Raw genomic sequence first — 19,555 nt, 5'->3', positions numbered from 1 at the left:
AGTGAGGATCCTGGCAGTGTGCTCGGTTATTGTGCTCGTAAAGCCTTTTGACGCACAGTCCTGGAGGATTTTATTATCGCTGTCTTTTTGTTTAGTCGTTCAGGCCCACTTCAAGTGAAGAAAATATCATACATCAAACAGGCGCCACCTTCTGTTTTTAACACAGCACAGCCCGAGAAGCAGGGATATGCAGATTGTAGGTGTTTGGAAATGAGTTTGTCAGATTGTAATTGAACTAGAAAGACAAGGTGGTGGGAAAAAAGGAGCCGCAGGTCACCTCCACTTTTATTGGACTCTGCTGGAAACCATGTAAAGACTCTGTGTTTTTACCCCACGCAGACACATCCACTCCAGCACAATCAAGCACTGCTACACGAGGTTATGCAGTTGATCCTTTGTGTTTTTTAGGAGGCTCAGCTTGAAAAAGTACTAAAACAGACTCCCGTGACGTCACTACGGGCCAACACAATATTTGCTCAACCTGCAATTTTATATAACTGATTTCTTCCCATTCAAATAAAGTTAATCAGATCACCAGAGAAGATTATGGATATAGAGGTATGATAACACTTAATATGGCCAGGATGTGAATTCCCCTGTAACTGTGTGGAATTTTCAATAATGTGACATGGAATTATATTTAGATGCAAATACTTAAAGGCAGATACACTAAGGGAGTAAAAAGTCACGTTTTTACAGGAAACAAAGAAATAATGATACTGTAGGTAATTTTAAGTCATGTGTAAGCAATGTTATGTCACGCATGAGTAATTTAAAAAGTATTGTATAACTTAGGTATTTTACAGGGAATTATTCTGTAAGTACTTACAGGAGTACTGCATAACTTCTTCATAATTTTATGGGTAAACAATATTTTCCAATCTTACATTATAAATACACTTTTTCAAGGAGTGACTTGTTCCCCCTTTATTATTAGTGTGAACTTTAAGTGTTCATAGCTAAATATAATTATTGTAGTTTCAAATAAAATAATTGAAAACAATTCAGTTTAATTACAGGGGAATTATGCATTTAGTCACAGCCCAGATGTGACAGTTACATTGTATCAGTAAACTTTATCACCTTTTATGAAGGACCTATGAGGATGGTACTGAGTAATAAATTGCCAATAAGGTTTAATAACGCTTTATGTAACAGTCAATAATATGGAGAACTCCTGATTGTGTAAACATTCACAATTAACTTTATTTTATGTTTACCTTTTTACAAGTAGGATTTCCAGTGTTGTGGTAGGCAACCTTTTTTCTTTGAAACTTTCAGCAGCCTTGTTATCACGCCTGTTATGCAACTGCACTGCAACTATAGTTAGAAATATGCGCAGTAATGCAGGAGCAGTTGTTTTGGAGATGGCAAGACTTTACAGCAGGATGCTCTGGAAATTATCGTGCACTATGAGTCAAACAATTAATCAATTAAAATCTGCAGGGTGCTGCTACAAGCCCCTCTCATCAGCAAATGTAAGAGCAGTGTGACTTTTGCATGGAAAAAAATTAGAAGAGCTGGCAGCACCATGTGGGAAGCTTATATGCCAAGACCAGTCTGTCCATTTTCAGCCTCTGCTCCACCTCAGCTGGAGTCCCTCTTCTTTAAAGGGTTAAAGTCCCAAAACTCTACTTAATAGTTTATATTTATATTTCAGGCTGAAGTTGTTAAAACAAAACAAAACAAAACAGTGGCGCTATGCAAACATACTGGCCTTTAAAGGGTTAAAATCCAAAATGTAATTAAATGTAATATTTGATATTGATATTTCAGACTGAGTCATTTAAAGTGAAAAAAATATTACTGTATAACATTTTACAGCAATTTTTGCAAAGCTATCATTTTAAAAAAATCTGACATGACAGAAAAAATGAAAAATGCATGAAAAGCAATGTTGCCTCCAAGCATTGACCCATCTTAGGACCTAATAAAAATAATAAAACACTCCTTGAAATGTACTTTTTAGACTTTCCGCTGCTGGTATTCTTTTCCGATATAAAACAGTGGAGCTCTGTAAACACACTGACCTTTAAAGGGTTAAAATAAAACATTTTACAATGTATTTCACAGGCTGAAGTAGCTTTAAAAGACTGAGTCATTTAAAGTGGAAAAAAGTATTATATAGTAATACTTTTACAGCAGTTTTTGGGAGGGTGTCATTTTTCATCCTTAGGGTAAAAAGAGTCAGGATTTTAAGGATCATATAAAGATTAAAACAGCTCAAGCTCTTTTAAGATATTTTACTTTCAGAAATGTGATTTTTTTCATCATTCAGCCTAATTTCCTTAAAATTTACACATCACTGTGTATTTATAATCGCATCAAGAGTACTTTAGAACTATGTAGGATTTAGTTGAACATTTCTACTCATGACCATTTTGTTTGAAGGAGATTTGGCTTCAAGGTTTCTGTTGGCATCTGCAGCTGAGATTAAAGGTGCGGGATGAGGTTGTAGGTGTGGGGTTGGCAGTTGTTTTAAACATGACATCACTTTTCAGCTATTTGGGTTCATGGTGCTGGTGAAATTGCCTGGATGAGGCAGTAGGTGGAAGCTTTAGCTCCTGCGATCTGCTTTAATCTGCAAGTGGAGGAGGAAGCTGTAGGTTGTAGGTTGAGGCCGTCGATGGCCTTAGAACATTCATGTGGTGTAGCAACTGGACTGCGGTTAAATGAGGCCGTAGGTGACGTGCCTGCAGCTCTGTGGGGGTGGAGATTAGACCAGCAGAGGGATGTTATATGTTTTAATGGTCTTTGTAAGAGACTGTTGGATGGGGATCGAACAGTGGACGAGAGGCTGAATGGGGAGGTGTGTGTGGTTTCCTTCCCAGCTCCGTAAACTGCATGAGGGAGCAGGTGGGTGTTATGAGCAGCTGGAGGCAACACATGGCTACTGTAGGTTGGAAGCAGATGTAAATAATAGGTGGTGGGTGGCAGAGGCTGGTACTTCTGCTTGTTTCCTGCTGCTGCCTTGAGTCAGAAAAAAACTGCTGAGGTTCAGATTGGTTACGAGTTGTATCAACACCCTAGATGACTGTAGCTTGAGCTCATGGATCTGATTGTTTTAAGGTGTACAGACTGTATTAACTTCTTATTTGTGTGGACTTTTTACTCTTCTCAAGGATCTACATCACACGGGGGGAATAGATTAATCAAACGTTGGAGTACCTCTAGGTTCAACTTTGGGCTCTCTGTTGTTCCGTTTGTACATTAATGACTTACCCGAAATGTATACACCTACTCAAACCCGCCCAAGGAAAGTGTGATGATATGGCTGCTGAAGAACTCCCAGCTACAACAATTACATCAAATGACAAAATCTAATACAAACTAGACACACACACACCAACTTTCTGTACACTGAGCTACACAAAAATAGTCAATTGGTAATCCCTAGTTTCCAATTAGTTGCTAGGTTGTGCCGACAAAACTGCTGATGTTGCGTTGCAGACTGCAGATGAGGGTTCAAGTGATGTTCTTCATGTAGACCTGAAAAGCAGAACAGTATCAGTTTCTCTAAATATTTCTAAAGATCTTTTGCAGCAATCATGGGGGGGGGGGGGGGGGGGGGGTGTTGCCTTTCCACACAGGCTTTCAAACCTTTAAAGCCTCTTTACTCTTGAACTGCAGGGACCTGGTCAGAATTCATCAGGTCTTTTGAACCTTAATTGTCCTTATAAGTGAACTGAAGTGTATGAAGCTTTAAAATTTTCTACTGCTGAGTTTATAAAATATAAATATCCAAACAAAGGGTTTTTTTTTTTGTTTTTTATATATTTAAAGCTGAATCAAAACAAAAGGAAACAAAGAACTACAGTCTTTAATTTTTCATGCATTTTCACATTTCCACTTGTATTTAATAACATTAACAAGTGACAGCAGTGTGACAAATTCATTCTGTTAATCAGCACAAGTCTTTCCCCCCCAAAGAAAACCTTCTTGAACACTAACACGAGTTTAACATTTACATGACTCTTACAACAAGTGTTGTATATAACAGGCTTCTAATAGGCCTACACAGAAAACAATTTCATAAGTGAAATTACAAAAACAAAATTCCTTTTACATTTTAAGGCTGCCAAGGATACAATCTGTAAAATGAGAATCAAAACATTTACTTCAACAAAAAAAAACAAAAAAAACAAAAAAACAAAAAAAACAAAAACCCCCCCAAAAGGTTAAAACACCACAAATGAAAGTCTGCTTTCTTCAAAACAATCCTTTTCTTCAAAGCAACAGGACCCTAAAAAGAAAAATCACAACACTCAACAACTTGGTTTCCTTAAAGTATTCATACCATTTATCAATCACTAGAAACATGTTTGCCTATTCAGGCTGCAACAATTTGAGTAATTCAATAATAACCAATTCAACACAAATTCTTTGGGGCTTCATTTCATGCACGGCTCTGTGCACGTTTTTGTTTTCAACACTGTAAACGAGCAATTCACCCACATTTTTTTTTTCCAACATTTAGGAGCAGAGTGTGAATACCAAGCCTCACCACATTAAGCTCACACAGCCCCCAGTTTTTAACATAACCAGCCCTTCGAGTACCCCGAAGAGGAGAGAGAGGGAAAAAAAAAAAAGTTTCCGCAACTCAGAAAGTCTCTGGTCAACAACAGGCACATTATGCCCATATCATGGTCTACACCAGAGATAGTCAAGGGCAGAACCTCTCAGACGCCCATGCCCAAGGTAAGATGTTCTCAAAAGTGCGCCTTATGAATTCTGGTTGTGCTTACTGACTGCAAACCGGTTTTATGTGGGACACTGTGCTCAAAAATCTGTCAAAATGTTTTAGTATGACTTTGCTAAGTTACAAAGCCGCACCGCTTTGTGGATTGTCAGAGCATTACGGCCACAGTAGTCAGGAGCCTCAGAATAATGCATAGCATGCTTCAACATAATATTACCATAATGTGTGTAAACTCAGTCACGCAGTAGAACATGGGAATAGAGCAGCTGCGAGACATTAATGAATCAATGGCACGGAAGTGGAGGAAGCAAGACGAATGAGTTGACTAAAGTTTGACTTATCTGACTGTTTTGTTTCGCTTAATGTGCCTTATGGTCCCAAAAAAAAAAAAAAAAAAAAAAAAAAAAAGTTAACTTGTCTTGTAGAAATGTGCTCCAAATAAGGAACTTGTTGACGAGATTGTTAATCATTTACAAATCAATATTGTCTGTATGGAGTGAACATGTAAAGCTGTGGTGTTAAGCCGGGGGGGGAGTTAAACTAGAGTCCTGTCTGTACGCTTCACATTTCACCCTGCTTCTATCAGCATTCACGTCATCAGTGACTGCTTCACTGGCATCCACACATTAGCCATGTAAAAACATTACCTACACGTTTTATAGACTTTATGCTGACACGTTTCTCTCAAATTGTTACAAGTTAACTTTCGTTTCATGTGTACAACGATCAGGCTCTTTCAGTTGTATCCTAGCAAAGTCAAACCTGTGCTTCCTGTTCTTGAGTGAAACCAGGATCGTTTGTGAACATAGAGACTTTACATTCACAAACATGTCTCTTGACTGTAGATTGACAATGATCTGTCTACCTGTTCGAGTGCGTTCATGATTTTGAAAATTTGGTTCTCTTGACCATTGAAATAATTATGTCATTATCCTTCCTATGAACTTCAGGAGTCCAATTACTTTTAATCCCCTGAAAATGGAGGAGTATGTATAAAAATCCTGGCAGCAGCCAGTGGTGAACATCAGCCTCTACACCTTGTTCTCAAGTTGACATCTGACCTTCAGGTCGAGGTCACTCGAGTTATAGTCAACTTTGGACATGTAAAGAGTACGAAGCCCAAACACTTAACTGTTTTAGTTCATTTAATCTTAAAATTCCCTTTAAATGTATGTGTTTAATCAGCGTTGTTTATCATTTATGTTATATGAAGGATAAGACACTACAAGCACATACTACATGCTTTACATCTTCATGTTTTAACAACGAAATAAAGTTCTCTAGTAGACTAAAGTGATTAATTCAACATTATCCATCTATTCTTAAACAGTTCTAATACATCCTTTTTGGAGTTCTATTCACAGCAGTGATGTGAGAATAACTCCTGTGTGGCGCTGCGTCACACCACTTGTAGAAGCACGAGTGTTCAAAGGAAGCTGTTGCGTTGGCTAGAATGTCCGCTTAAAACTACGAGCCATTTAAATAAAAGTTTCTGTAGGAAGCCTTAATTCACATTCAGGAATCTAAAAATCGGCAATGCAAACGGCAGCTAATCTGGTATTTTTAGTACCCTGGTCAGAGGTGAAACAGAAACTACAGATTAGACAGTGGAACGCTCCACCAGAGGGCAGTGCAACAACACTTTTAAAAAGACTCAACTATAGGCTACTTTATGTGATGCACATCCAGTGCTTTGAGAGAAGAAAAAAGAAATTAAGGGCAATTACATCATTACACACAAAGATTCTATGAAATCAGGCCCAATTAGAATATAGTAGTACTCACACCCTTAATCATTCTGAGATGCTCATTCAGACCACATGAGGGCAACATTTGTACACATTGAGTAATTTTCTACTTCACATATATTTTTAGAATAGTAAAGCAAGAATGATATTTAATCATTCAGGGCCTTTACTAACTTGATTTGATCTGCAGTCAATTACATTCTTGATCATTAAATTCTGATCCCACCAACATTTCATCACTTGCATTTCTGTAAACTGATTTAATATTAGTGTTCAAAACGCAAACCTGGCAGGTGTCCAATATCAGGCCACATCAGCTGCTGTAAACACTGCTTAGCAAGGTTGAGACATCTGTTGGAAGACAAAAAAAAGTTAATGTTCAAGTCCTTACAATGTTAAGCATTTCCTCTGCTGGATAAAAGTCAATTTTTCACTCTTACAGTCCAGGAGGATTACATGTTCATAATTTGATGCACAAACACTGAAAACTGAAGTCTGCTTGTCACAATAGTTCTGTGTACAGCATAATGACATAAGTGCGGGGATAAAACCCTCGCTCTGGCGTTATCTAAACCTCTTCACCTAAATTATCCAATCAGATGCTCAGGCACTTGTCAGGACTGCTTGAACCTTTCAGATGTTGGCACTACTCAGAAGACAATCAAATGCTGTGCGCCGATTGTCAGCTGTAATTGAAGAATGTTTCTGCCAGATCATTCGTGGAATTAAACATGTGATTGCCTATTGTTTGCAGGGTTTGTCTTCCAAGAACTGCATAAACATTGCCCATCTTCCTTCTGAAAGGTTACTCCAGCTGTCACTGATATATCAGGGTCAATTCTGTATGCAACTTGATTAATGAAAAAAAATTACAATAAACCCCTGATTTACTTTGTGTACTTGGTTTCCCCCCCCCCCACACACACACCACTTGTGCATTCTGACTTAGTTGTTAAATTATGCCAGTGTAATGTGTTGAGCTTTTATTTGGCCAATTTTAGAGATGTGCCGTTTTTAGATTTTTTTTTTTTTTTTTTTTTTTTTAAATTAGGTCTCTCACACACACACACACACACACGATTTCATGTCACTTATCTACTAGTCTTTATTTTAACCCCACTACTGTGTGTCCCAAGGGAGGACGGAGTACAGGCTATGGGGTCAAAAGTGACCAGAGTCACCATGTCAACAAGCACACTGCTGCATTTTAGCATGAGCAGAGTTCTTGGTTTTGCCTCGTGGGACTCAACTGAAAATTCTAATCTTAGCTATAGACCTGCAGATGTGTGCACTGTTGCACTTAAAAACAAACAAACAAAAACAAAAAAACATAAGTAGTAAGCCTCAAATCAGATGAGTAATCCAGACTGAGGTTCCCTCTCTTTTTGACTGACAGGCTGAACACCGACCCCTGAAAACATGAAGTACATTGATGAGTTACCGCAGGCTGATCAGGAGCTACTTGGATGATGAACTGGTATGTTGGCATCACACAGTGCTGCAACATCAGTCTGGTCATCTCTCCATCGTCTGTCACCGGTTCAGGGGGTAAAATGAATCCATCATCAATTTGTTCCTCTGACATGCTCAGCAACTGGCAGGGAGAAAGAGCACAGTTAGATAAAACATTCATTTCTGGGAACAGTGACTGGTCAACTGTAGTAAAGCAAGACCAACTAAACCAGAACAACAATCAAATGAGATGGTAAAAAGTGTGACTGTTCATTTAGCACTTTCCTGGAAAAGCTGCACTTCATGTTGGATACGATAGCTCACCCTAACACACTGGAAAAGTCTCCACTAACAGATATAATTTCATTTAATATGCTAATATTTTGTAATAAATATCTATATACTTTTGACAGTGAGCTGATGTAGTTTTATGTTTTGCTCAGGAATGAATGGTTTATTGCTGCTTGTGGCTTTATGAAAAAAAAAAAATGTATTAACCCTCCGGGTTTGTTCAAAATCACTAACCTTCCAGCCAACAGATAAGGTCTGTAATTTTTATTATTTTCATGGGGTTTTTTTAAACCCTTCTTTCTGCATAAAGCTTTTAACTAACTTCAGTTCTTTTCATAAATATAAGATAGTTATTACTTTTTACATTTTTAACCCTTTAAACACCAGTTTGTCCACTGCACTAGCTGGAAGACAACCTCAAAGCAAAAACATAAAAACTCCCTCTCAGCTTGCTCGTGGCCAAAAACGGGCACCCCTTGTTTAAGTCTACAAAAGGCTATAAAATTGGTGGCCATTTAGAAGTCAGCCATCTTGGATACAACTCCCCCCCCCCCCCATAGGAAGAGGGCCATGTGACACAAACTTATTGGTAATGTCACAAGAAAAACAATGGTGTGCTTGGTTTCAACGGCCAACTTCTAAATGGCCACCACCCGTCTTGAGGAGTTTGCCCCCCCCTTCACAAATACTAATGTGCCACAAACAGGACTTTAATATCACCAACCATTCCCATTTTATTACAGTGTATCCATATAAATGGCCCACCCTGTACACCTGGTGCAAGGGGCTGCTGTTCCAATCCTGGAGGTGCGCCTTTTGCACCTTCTTCTCATTTCATTGGTGGGGTGTGGGTCACACCTGTTCAGACTACTGTATCTTGGGATCAATGGCAGAAGTGGCTGAGAATCAGGGACAAGGGTGTCTTGCAGCTGTTGAGGTCACCAGCATGTGCCCCAGCTCTCCCAGGATCGCTCTTCATTTGTAGAGCACTCCCCCACTTCAGTGAAGTTGTTTCCGGCAGGACAAAGGCATCATATCCCAAGACATCCAGGAGATTGGAGAAAAGAGCCAGCAGCTAGTTTTCCTTCAACAACTTGAGGTGCCAACATCCTCTCCAAGTTATCTAAGCTGTATTTGTGTCTATTGTAGTCCAGGATTGCTTCTTGTTTCTAGGCATCCTCTATTCCCCATCACTGACTGCTGGTTCCTTGTGTGTTGCTGTCAAAAGAAGCACATTCCTCCGTTGCTTTGGCATGTGGTAGTTTTGGTGAAGCCAAAGACAGACAACAAAATCTTCCTCTGTTGCATCTGGAGGAGCTGGGGAGGAAGCTCTGGGTTGTTTCCCCTGTGCCAGTTTTCATCTGAGGAGTTCCTCAGTGCCAAGGTGCCCGAAGGAAAGACGTTGTCCTCAGAGCTCCTCCGTCAGTTGGAGTCTGAATCAGAATACTTTATTGATCCCTGGGGGAAATTATTGAATGTCTGAACCCCTTTCCCTTTTTTACTTCCTGAGAACTTCCAGTGTTGTCATCCAACATGCTACGTATTGCTTCATTCTGGTTCAGGCTCACATCTCCACTTCATCTATAATCCTCCAATCCTCACACCTTTGCCTCCCGTGCAGGTTTGTAAGGGTGCACAGCAGCTAAAAGATCTCCTTTGTTATAAAAAAAGTCAAAAGTAGATCTCAGGCTGCTAGTGCAGGGAACTGCATACAGGGTGACATCTGGTTTGATACCAGTGGGTACTGGATTGTAGAGCAGTCTCTCTTCAGTAGTGGGACCCACATGGTTTTCCTTTCATGAGGGATCCACTCAGTCACCGGCTCCTCGGTCTCAGAAAATGCTCCTATGTTCTTTTCCATCAGCTGCTCGGCCTCCACCTCCATGCCCCCAAACCCCAATCCTCCCCCAAAGAAGAGGATTCACACACTGGCTAGTACTCATCTTCAGTGGTGATGCAGTCAGCCTCTTTGGAGATTGTCCCCTCATCTTCTGGAGAGGAAGTTTCTTCATCTTGGGCAGATGTCTCTTCTTCAAGGGCAGAGCACTGCTTGCTGTCCTTGCTCTCTGACCAGATCATATAGACAGTGCTTGAAGCAGTGATGACCTTCTTGCCATATGGCCAGAATAAATGATCTGGAAGCTGTTAGGCTTACTTTCAGCAAAGAGTTTCTCAATGCAAAGAATGGGGATAGGCGTTAATGGCTAACGCACTAACCTGAAATCAACCCAACAGACATGGAAATGCAAAACTAAACTGCAGGAACTTAGGCCAAAGCACTAGTATGTATGTGACGCTCCATTTAATGATGTATGCACATTCTGAATGTGGATTAGCACCATTAGTAGGTTGATACAACAGCGTCCCTTTACTGAAGAAACAGACACCACTTACATCATCCACTCGCCAAAAGTCACTACCAAGGCCTTCAGTCTGACTGTAGGCGATTGCATTCTTTAAGAAATCAGTCCCACTGCCATCATCCTAAAATAAACGAAAACAAAACACAGATCAACATTTCACAATAAGTGGTAGTGTTGCTCTTGGAAAACAATACACTTGTCATTTCAGAGAGTCCTGCCGAGCGCAGTACTTACACTTTCAGTTTCCTGCAAAACTGCAAGCAGCAGTCGAATGTATTCTGTGGCAGCTTTGAGTGTGTCCACTTTGCTGGGCTTTCGGTCTGGTCGCATCAGTGGCACCATCCTTTTCAAGCGAGAGAACATGGTATTCAAGTTCCTGATCTGCAACGAAGAGAGGCTGAAGTGCTTTAGCAAACACTGAAAACTGTAGGATTTGAAGCAGGAGCGATTGTCACAATTTGATACTCTTGTAGAAATTTAAGCCCTGTGGGAGCAAATCCCGGTTTAAACTAAAGTATTCATACTTATTTGATTGTAAGCAGCACTGAGTTGTATACAGACTTGTCAATTTTGAAATACAAAAAGGTAGTTTTTAATTAAACACAAAGGCAACTTTCAGCACCCCAGCAGGACTACTTATGCAAATATCAGCGCTATTATTATCATCATCATTATTTATTCTAATAATATTGTTCAAATATCCAAAAACAACATCTCTAATATAACAACGAAGGAGAACTGCATTTCCAAGAAAATTAGTCCATTTCAGACCATTTAATGCCAGGATGCATTCATAAAGCGGTCATGCTTAGCACTTAATACACAGCTGCTAAAAAACCCAAGATGCAGGCCTTCGAGCGAACTTCAGCGCCAAACAATGTGCCTTAATGGTGAAGTGCAGCTCTGTGTAAAACATTAGCCGAGGACTCCTTGTAGGGCGGAGTGGCACAGATTAAGGAGGGGGGGGGGGGGGGGGGGATTACTTTATTGAGAGTCGAAATGTTTACATTAAACTTGCAATTCTGCTTGGACAATAAAGTCGTCAGTCTATTTTGAGAAATTAGCAGCAAATTATTCCCAAAATGAACAATAACATCTATTTTTCCAGCTAGCATCGTTAGCTGTGAGGTTGCTAACAGCTTCCCTCCTTGAGTGAGCCGTTAACCCTTGGAAGGTCCTTAAAAACATCCTTATTTGGTCCTAGAGCCAAAAATCGACCACACCATAAAAAGTGCTATAATATTATATTTTTTCCCACTTTAAATTACTTTTAAAACTACTTCTCCCTGAAATATTCATATAAAGTTTTCTCACACACACACACACACACACACACACACACACACACACACACACTTAAAAATATCATTTTTTGTTGTAACTCCCAAACTCAATGGTAATGTAACAATACTTTTTCAAACGACAACGTCAGCACTTTTCGTACTCAGGACAGCGAAAGTGTTTCTGTGCGCACTTTGGCACACGGCGAGTCAGACCTGTACGCTGGAGCGTCCGGAGCCTAGTCATTGTCCGCCAGTTTGTCGAAATCCTCCAATGGCTGTTCCAATCGATCTCCTCTTCGCTCACAATTTGCAGATAATTGGTGTCGCTACGTGATCCATTAACAGTGTGAGCTGAAAGCATCTCCGTTTTCTGCTCAATGCGCGTCTATTTAGAAATGCGGTATCTTAGCTTTCCATCAATGACTACTTCCAGGTCATTCAACCGCAGCTGTATTTAAAAAAATGATTTTTAAGGGGAAAATAAAATCCAATTTGCTTTTAGTTCTTGCTTTTATATTCAATTTGTTTGCATTGGAGTGTGCCTGTCTGGCCATCAAAATACTTTTGAAAAAAAAAGTGTCTTTTTTTATTATTTTATTTATTTATTTTATTTTTTTGACATAACTTTTTTTTTTTTTTAAATATAAAGGTCATTGATAGTGACACAACACCACTCCCCCCCTTTTTAAAGCAGAAAGACATGCTCAAAATCTGAATCTTTGGCTTGAGTTCGTTCAATGCTGAAATATGAAGGGCGCCACCTGGTGGACAACTAAAAAAATTAAATTTTAAGGCCCGGACTCTAAAGTGCCCCCCTCACTTTGACGATGGCACTACATTTAGTTATGAAAAATGAAATGAAAAATAGCGTTTATAATGGTTTTCAATGGGCCGTTTTTTGGCTCTAGGACCAAAGGTGGATGCATATTTGTAGCTTATTTTAAGCTAATTTAATGAACTCAGACCGCAATTCTAAAATTTTTTTTTTTTTTTTAAAAATGTTTGGCAAATTTGGCTATATTCTATTCAACACAGTGAAAATGGCTTGAAATTAAAAAACACAGTGGATGAAAAATGGCTCCAGGACCCTCTTTCTAAGGGTTTGCTACCAGTCCTTCATTTGTGGTTATGGGTTACTTTTTAAAACACTCACTCTCATTCGTTCCTTGGCGTTGACCAACTCTCGTTTTTTCACAGTTTGGCTGAAGTCCTCGGCCACGAAGTATAAATTGTCCCGTCCTCGTTTGAACTTCTCGATGTTGCAGTAGACAGGGAGCGCGGACTCGCCCGTCAGCCGCTTCAAAATGTCACTCATGGATTCCTCCTCCGGTACCTTCATTTTAACGAGTACCGTTTGATAAAAATAAGCTACCACCTGGTCGATTTAATTCTTTATCGTGGCGCCATGTAAAAGAGAACAGCGAGAGGCCTCTGGCGTGGCGGAGGATCACACCTGCGTCAGGAGGGTTTTAATTAGAGTCAGGTGTTGTGCCAAAAAGGACTTCCGGTATTTTCCACACTGAAAAAAAAAGAAATTTTGAGCAGGAAAGAACATTCCTGTTACATAGAAGCCGCTATCAGTTTGGGGTAAATGGACTTTTATATATCCTTTATTTACCAGGGGAAAGTCTCACTGACATTAAAAGTTTATTATTTAAGAGTGACCAAGTGGGCAGCAGAAATTACAATGAATTTAACATAATAGTGCTATCAAGATATTCATAGGCTGGTTGAATATACTTTAGGTACAATAACACAGAGTCATAAAGATACTTGCAAACTTGGTAATTTCTTCATATGTAGTTTTTCATAAATCCAGTTGACTTCAGTCCTTTTTCCAACATAAGCAAAACATCACACAGAAAAAAAAAAGATATTTGCCAAACATATCCATGATGATCAAGTCATTTTAAGCCAGAGAGAACATCCCTGTCTGAGAAATAAGTGCCTCCTTCACACTTCCATAGCTTTATTTTGGTGTCTGATCACTACCATGACCCATTACTGACGGCATTATTCACACAACAGGTTGCTTGTTAATATGTCAACAAGCGATCTGTTGTTATCTCTTTAGCATAATCTGGAAACCTCCCTCAAATATAAAAACATTTCACTGCTGAAATCCACACAATGACTTTTTAAACAGTAGTCTGGAGAATTAATAGAGGCCTGCTTTTCTCACACCAGGGAGACGTTTAAAATAAAAACATATTCAATTAAAGCTCCATTCTGACAATGTGTCACATCAAAACATATCTTTTCAGATTTTACAAATTGCTTTCATGTTCACACCTCGGCATCTTTATTGTCTTTAGGGCAAGTCAGACAACTTTACACTGCCTCAAGCAAACCCTCAGCTTAATGTCAGATGTCTCCTGTCTGCTTTAACTCCTCCACCTCCACAGCTGCTTTTCTGGGAAGATTTTTCTGCCGGTTCCCATTGTTCATGTAAATCAAAAGTTTCGGATGCTCTTTCACCTCCAACAGTCAAATCCCAGTTAAGCTTTTCTCAAAGCTTCTACTTTCTTCACATAAAGAGGAACTTTCACAAGTATAGCCACAGAATTCTTCTCAGCTCTTTAAACTCTTTTTTTTGGCAAATCTTTAATAAATGACAGAAAATCATACTGAGATCCCTGTTTCACACCATGAAAACAGTCCTGTGAGATATTCAGGATGGTGCTGGCTATCCCAGCTGCCAGTGATGTACACTGGATAGGTTACATGTCTATCACACAGTATTGTCATGGTCCTGGGTCGTGCGACCCAGTGTTTTGTGTTTAGTCTATTTTGATGTTTATTGTTTGTTTAGGTTCATTAAGTTATTCTAGCTCGTTTGTAATTATATTACCCTTGTGTTAAGTCTCCCTTGCCCTTCATGTCTGTGTGTCTTATGTTGCCAAGTTCATGTTGTCATTTCTGTCATCTTCCCCTGTACTCAGTCTCCCTGGTTCGTGCATCTACCTGTCATGAGTCATGTCTGCGTGGTTATGTTTAGTTCATGTCATGTCTAATCTCCATGTTTCCTGTTTTACTTTGAAAGTCTGTATTCAATGTCAGTGTATTTAGTTTCACTTCTCCTGTCCTGTCTTTAGGTTCATGTGTGTCAGCTGTGATCCCATGTGTGGCCACTTCCCCTGATCATCCCTCATGTGTGTTTAGTCTCTGTGTTTCATACAGTCTGTGTCGCGTCGTCTGTGTTCCCACGGTCGGTCTTTGCAGTTATCACCATAGTCTCTGAGTCTTCTTAGTTTGTCACAGTACTAGTTTTCCCAGTTTAGTTATAGTCTAGTTTAGTCACGCTATCCCTGTTGTGTTTGTACACTTTGTCTTCAGCCATAATAAAGGCTCGCTTTCTGTTAAGTTCACTCCCGTCTACTCACTTGTGTACGCACCTGGGTCCATCACACACACCACCACACGGCCTGTCTCCGCAGACCGTGACAAGTATAACATAATATACAATATAATAGAAAGCTATTTATCTCTAAATGAATACAACATTTGTACAATTTAAAAACGTTAACTTCCTGTAGGCTTCTCATCAACCACCATGGTCTCCATGCCATTATGGGAAAAGATTGTAAATGTACGCAATTCCCTAGAATGTAGAATGAAAATGGTTATTTTTAAAATGAATTCATTATTATTTTCTAAGATAACTGAAAATGCAACGTTCGGGTGAACACAATCAGCTTTCTGGGAATTCATATTTTTTCTTTCAGTTGATAACTTTGTCATTACAACCAAGCACTGCAATTAACGGTTAACCTTTTTAAGATATGAAAACTCTAAGGAAAATACAGCCTGAGTAAATAACAGGTTTGATAAAAGTCCCTTTAGAGGAATCTAAAGCTTGATTATATTCAAGCTTTAGATTTCTTTTTAAGGCAAACAATTATGTGCTTGTCTTTATGCTAATGTTAGACTTGGAAACACTCAGAAATTAGCTTGTTAAATAGGAAGGCCTGTGACTCTGGGCTGGTTTAAGCTTTTCAACAAAAGGCTGTGAGGCCTGCCATACTTCAGTGTATTTAACTGCTGCACTCGACAGTGCATAATTACAATAAGCTATTTTCACTATAAGAAAAGACCAGAGTCCTCCAGTCCAACAGCCCATTTCAACAGGGGAAGGGACACTCGCCCCACAAGTCATTCATCACATGTTCAATCCATAACTATGTTTTTCATCAAATTTCTCTGTGAAAGCAGGTAAGTGTAAGCATGAATCCTGATTTGCTGCAGTCTTTTTTGGTCTTCATTCACTCAGAGAAGCACATATCTATGTCCTTTAATCTCCCATCAGAAGAGAAAATAGGCAGATCGTGAGTATAAACTGTACTTAATGTATCTAGTCCTATTTTCTTGCAGAGTGATGTGAGATATCCAATAAAACTGCATCAGGGATTGCTGATTCAGCAGGAGTGAGCACATGACTTGTACTGCTAAGAGAGTCTAAAACAAAGGAAGTAACCGCCTTTTACTTCATGGGCCACCAAGGCATAACATCCCATATGAAAAGAGCACCCCTCTTTGTTTATATTTAATAAGTTTACAGCAAAGGTGTCAAATATAAGGCCTGGGGGCCATAATTGGCCTAGGAAAGGCTCCAATCTGGTCCACTAAATGGCTTTGTAAAATTTAACGTAGGGCATAGATTTTGGACTGTTAACTCTATTTTCATAAGTATAATTGTATATATTCTGTCTCAAGCTCTCAATTTACCGGTTGATCTACGTCTCTACCCTCACCTATGGTCACGAGCTGTGGGTAGTGACGGAAAGAACGAGATTGTGGATATAAGCGGCGGAAATTAGCTTCCTCTGAAGGGTGGCTGGCCTCTCCCTTAGAGATAGGGTGAGAAGTTTGGCTATTTGGGAGGGGGTCAGATTAGAGCCGCTGCTCCTTCACATCGAAAGGACCCAGTGTCCCACTGGGAGGAGGCCCCAGGGCAGACCCAGGACACGCTGGAGAGATTACATCTCTCGGCTGGCCTGGGAACTCCTTGATGTTCCCCCGGACAAGCTGGAGGAGGTGACTGGGGAGAGGGAGAACTGGGCTTCTCTGCTTGGGCTGCTGCCCCCCAAGTCCCAGCCCCGGATAATCGGAAGAAGATGGATGGATGGATGGATAGTTTCCTTAATGGTTAGAGTGTTTAACAGTAAACAACCATGTCTAATTGTATCAAGAGAATCAACCTGTCTTCAACAAAACCCTTAACGTACAGCCTTTCCGTTGCTATTCATGTGTAAAGTGTTCTTGGGTTTCTTGAAAGGCCTTATACAAATTTAAGTCATTATTATTTTTATAATACTCCACCTCACCTGACCATAAAAGCAGGTCTAGAAGATCCTGGAGTGAATTAGCACTTCCTGGGTGTAATCCTGTAGATGGCAAATTGCAGTATGAAGGAGAGCTAAGAAACAGATTAAATCAAATGCAAATCTTAAAAATAAAAACTTCAAACATTAGGGGGAAGGAAGGTCTCTGCAAGTCTGCATGAAAAGAATCTGAGTAAGCTGTATGAAAATGGAGGAATGGTGTTTTTTCAGTTATATTTCCTGTGCTTTTCAGTGTTTTGCCAGTCAGAGAAAAACTGACAGCTACCCTTTGAGAAATTGCACTTTTAGGATGATCAATAAATCACAGCAGCAACAATTAAATATACAAAGTAAACCGAAAGCAAGGATTTAACTGTGTGTGTGTGTGTGTGTGTGCGTGCGTGCGTGCGTGCGTGCGTGCGTGTGTGTTTCCAGAACAGTCATTGTTATCCGAGAAAACAAATCCTCTTCAAACTCATTATAATGACAGTCAGTGTTGAATTGCTCATATTGGTCCATAACCACACAGAAACATTTGATTAAGTGAAGATTAAGACATGATTAGGAGAAGTTGAACCCCAAAGGGAACATCTGAGTGCTGTAGCTGCACTAACGTACAAAACAAATGTTAGAACAGTCGAATAATTAGCCAATGAAACAAACACAACAACAAGGGATAAAGAGAGGAGACATAAGAGGTTATTAGTATAAAACCCCATTATCTTTGATCCTACCAGAACAACAAACTGGACTGGGTGAACAGAGCGTCTGTACAGGTTTGGGGCAGACGCCACTCAGTAACTTTGTTTTTGCACCACTGTGGAAAGCTGCAGTGTGCATGAATGGAACCAAACTCTTGATTTGGATGGTTTCATGTCTTCTGCCTCTTGTTATTATTAACACGGAAAGTTATGCTGTTTAGACTCCATGGTTCGGGCTCTCAATTTAAATTAAACTGAGAATAAATTATTATTAAATGATTACACAATGCACTCACACATTACCATTTAGATCATTATAATAATAAGCCAAAGTCAGCTCTATCAGTGTGCATTTATAAACACTAAGTGGATTTGCCATTATGTTAACATTAGAGCAGATGTAAACATTTTTACTCAATATTGAACTCTTGCAAAGCTGATTTGCATTATATCAGCACTGCAGGGAGTCAGTTTTTGATACCCCATCTACTCCCATACTGGACTGGACTTCTACTTGCGTCAAGTGCATGGCTGCTGGAAAGCAACTGCAATTTTATCTACATCGCACACTTCACTATATGTAAACTGATTATGCTTAAAATAGAAGTTAAAAACACAAACACTGTGGAGGCTTTAAAATGCCAGTAAACACAACAACTACACACAGCTCCTGAGTGTAAACCAATGTGCATCAATACATGTCCTCTGCTTTGTATTCATTTATTATATGACATCATTATTAGCTATAAACACTGGGTTCTACATAGCCATGCTATTTTGCCAAGTGAACAAATGCACTTACCAATCAGAGCTTGAGTTTTATAAATGTGCTGCAGATCAGTACTCGGATAGGACATGATATTGGACAGAGTGTCAGAGTCATGAGAATTACACCAGGATGTGGTGGATGACAAAAAAAAATCTTGTTATCAATGATAAAATGAGCTCCAACAATATTTAAGCAGCTATACTGTTTTAGATGTGACTGAGGATATTTCAAAATTAAAGCCACTCACTGTAAGTGCTCCAGCAACAGTTCAAGTTTCACCACACTTCCTTCTCAAGGTTGGCAAGAGACACTTCTCACAACCTTCCACCCTGTTCTCTGAAAACTGTTAAAACAAAATCAGCTTTTCAAGCATGTTTGCTCATACTGATCTACTAATCCTGATACTGATACTTTTAACCTATAAAGGCAGCTTATGTAGGGTGGGGCAGAGTGCCATGATTCACGAAATGAATCATCATCAATTTCCAAATTCAAAACACATTTTAAGGTTCAGACATTTTTATGGTGCATGTTTGATGTATATTTGTAAATTTTTATATTTTATGTACATTTTTCACTTGCATAAAAATAATACAATAATACAATTCAGTGAGCTACACACTGAACTTAGAGGATGGAGACAAAGCATGAATCTTATTGTGCTAGTATCGATCTGACACCAGTACTAATGTTTGTATGGATACTGTCGATGTTTGGATCGATCATGTTTGTCTACAATCAAGTACTTTCACACAAACATAAAAAACTACAGGTAACTGTGGCAATCACCTCACAACCAAAGCAATCACTGAGAGGGTTTTTTGTGCAGCAGGCAAACTCTGCTATCAAAATAAAACAGGAAATAACTAACTAAACACTAACACTCACAAACCTGACATACAGAGATGTGAGGCTAAAGGTTTGGAAA

At 39.4% G+C, this 19,555-nt stretch overlaps 1 protein-coding gene across 1 annotated transcript; it reads right to left on the bottom strand.

The window, feature by feature from the left end:
- Positions 1–3,838: 3,838 nt before the first annotated feature.
- figla (folliculogenesis specific bHLH transcription factor) lies at positions 3,839–13,270 on the bottom strand. Its single transcript, XM_085426895.1, has 6 exons — positions 12,990–13,270; positions 10,788–10,934; positions 10,585–10,674; positions 7,889–8,041; positions 6,734–6,798; positions 3,839–4,243 (listed from the first exon to the last, which is right to left on the bottom strand). The coding sequence occupies exons 1-5, from the start codon at positions 13,173–13,175 to the stop codon at positions 6,781–6,783; spliced, it is 594 nt and encodes a 197-aa protein (XP_085283021.1). The 5' UTR covers positions 13,176–13,270; the 3' UTR covers positions 3,839–4,243; positions 6,734–6,780.
- Positions 13,271–19,555: the final 6,285 nt, after the last annotated feature.

This window comes from Rhamphochromis longiceps, linkage group LG12, assembly GCF_057381845.1.
Source record: "Rhamphochromis longiceps isolate RC_006_pf linkage group LG12, R_longiceps_female_GT1.1, whole genome shotgun sequence".
NCBI classification, from domain to species: Eukaryota; Metazoa; Chordata; class Actinopteri; order Cichliformes; family Cichlidae; genus Rhamphochromis; species Rhamphochromis longiceps.
The sequence above is the reverse complement of the archived record's forward strand: the minus strand, read 5'-3'. Positions and strand labels throughout refer to the sequence as shown.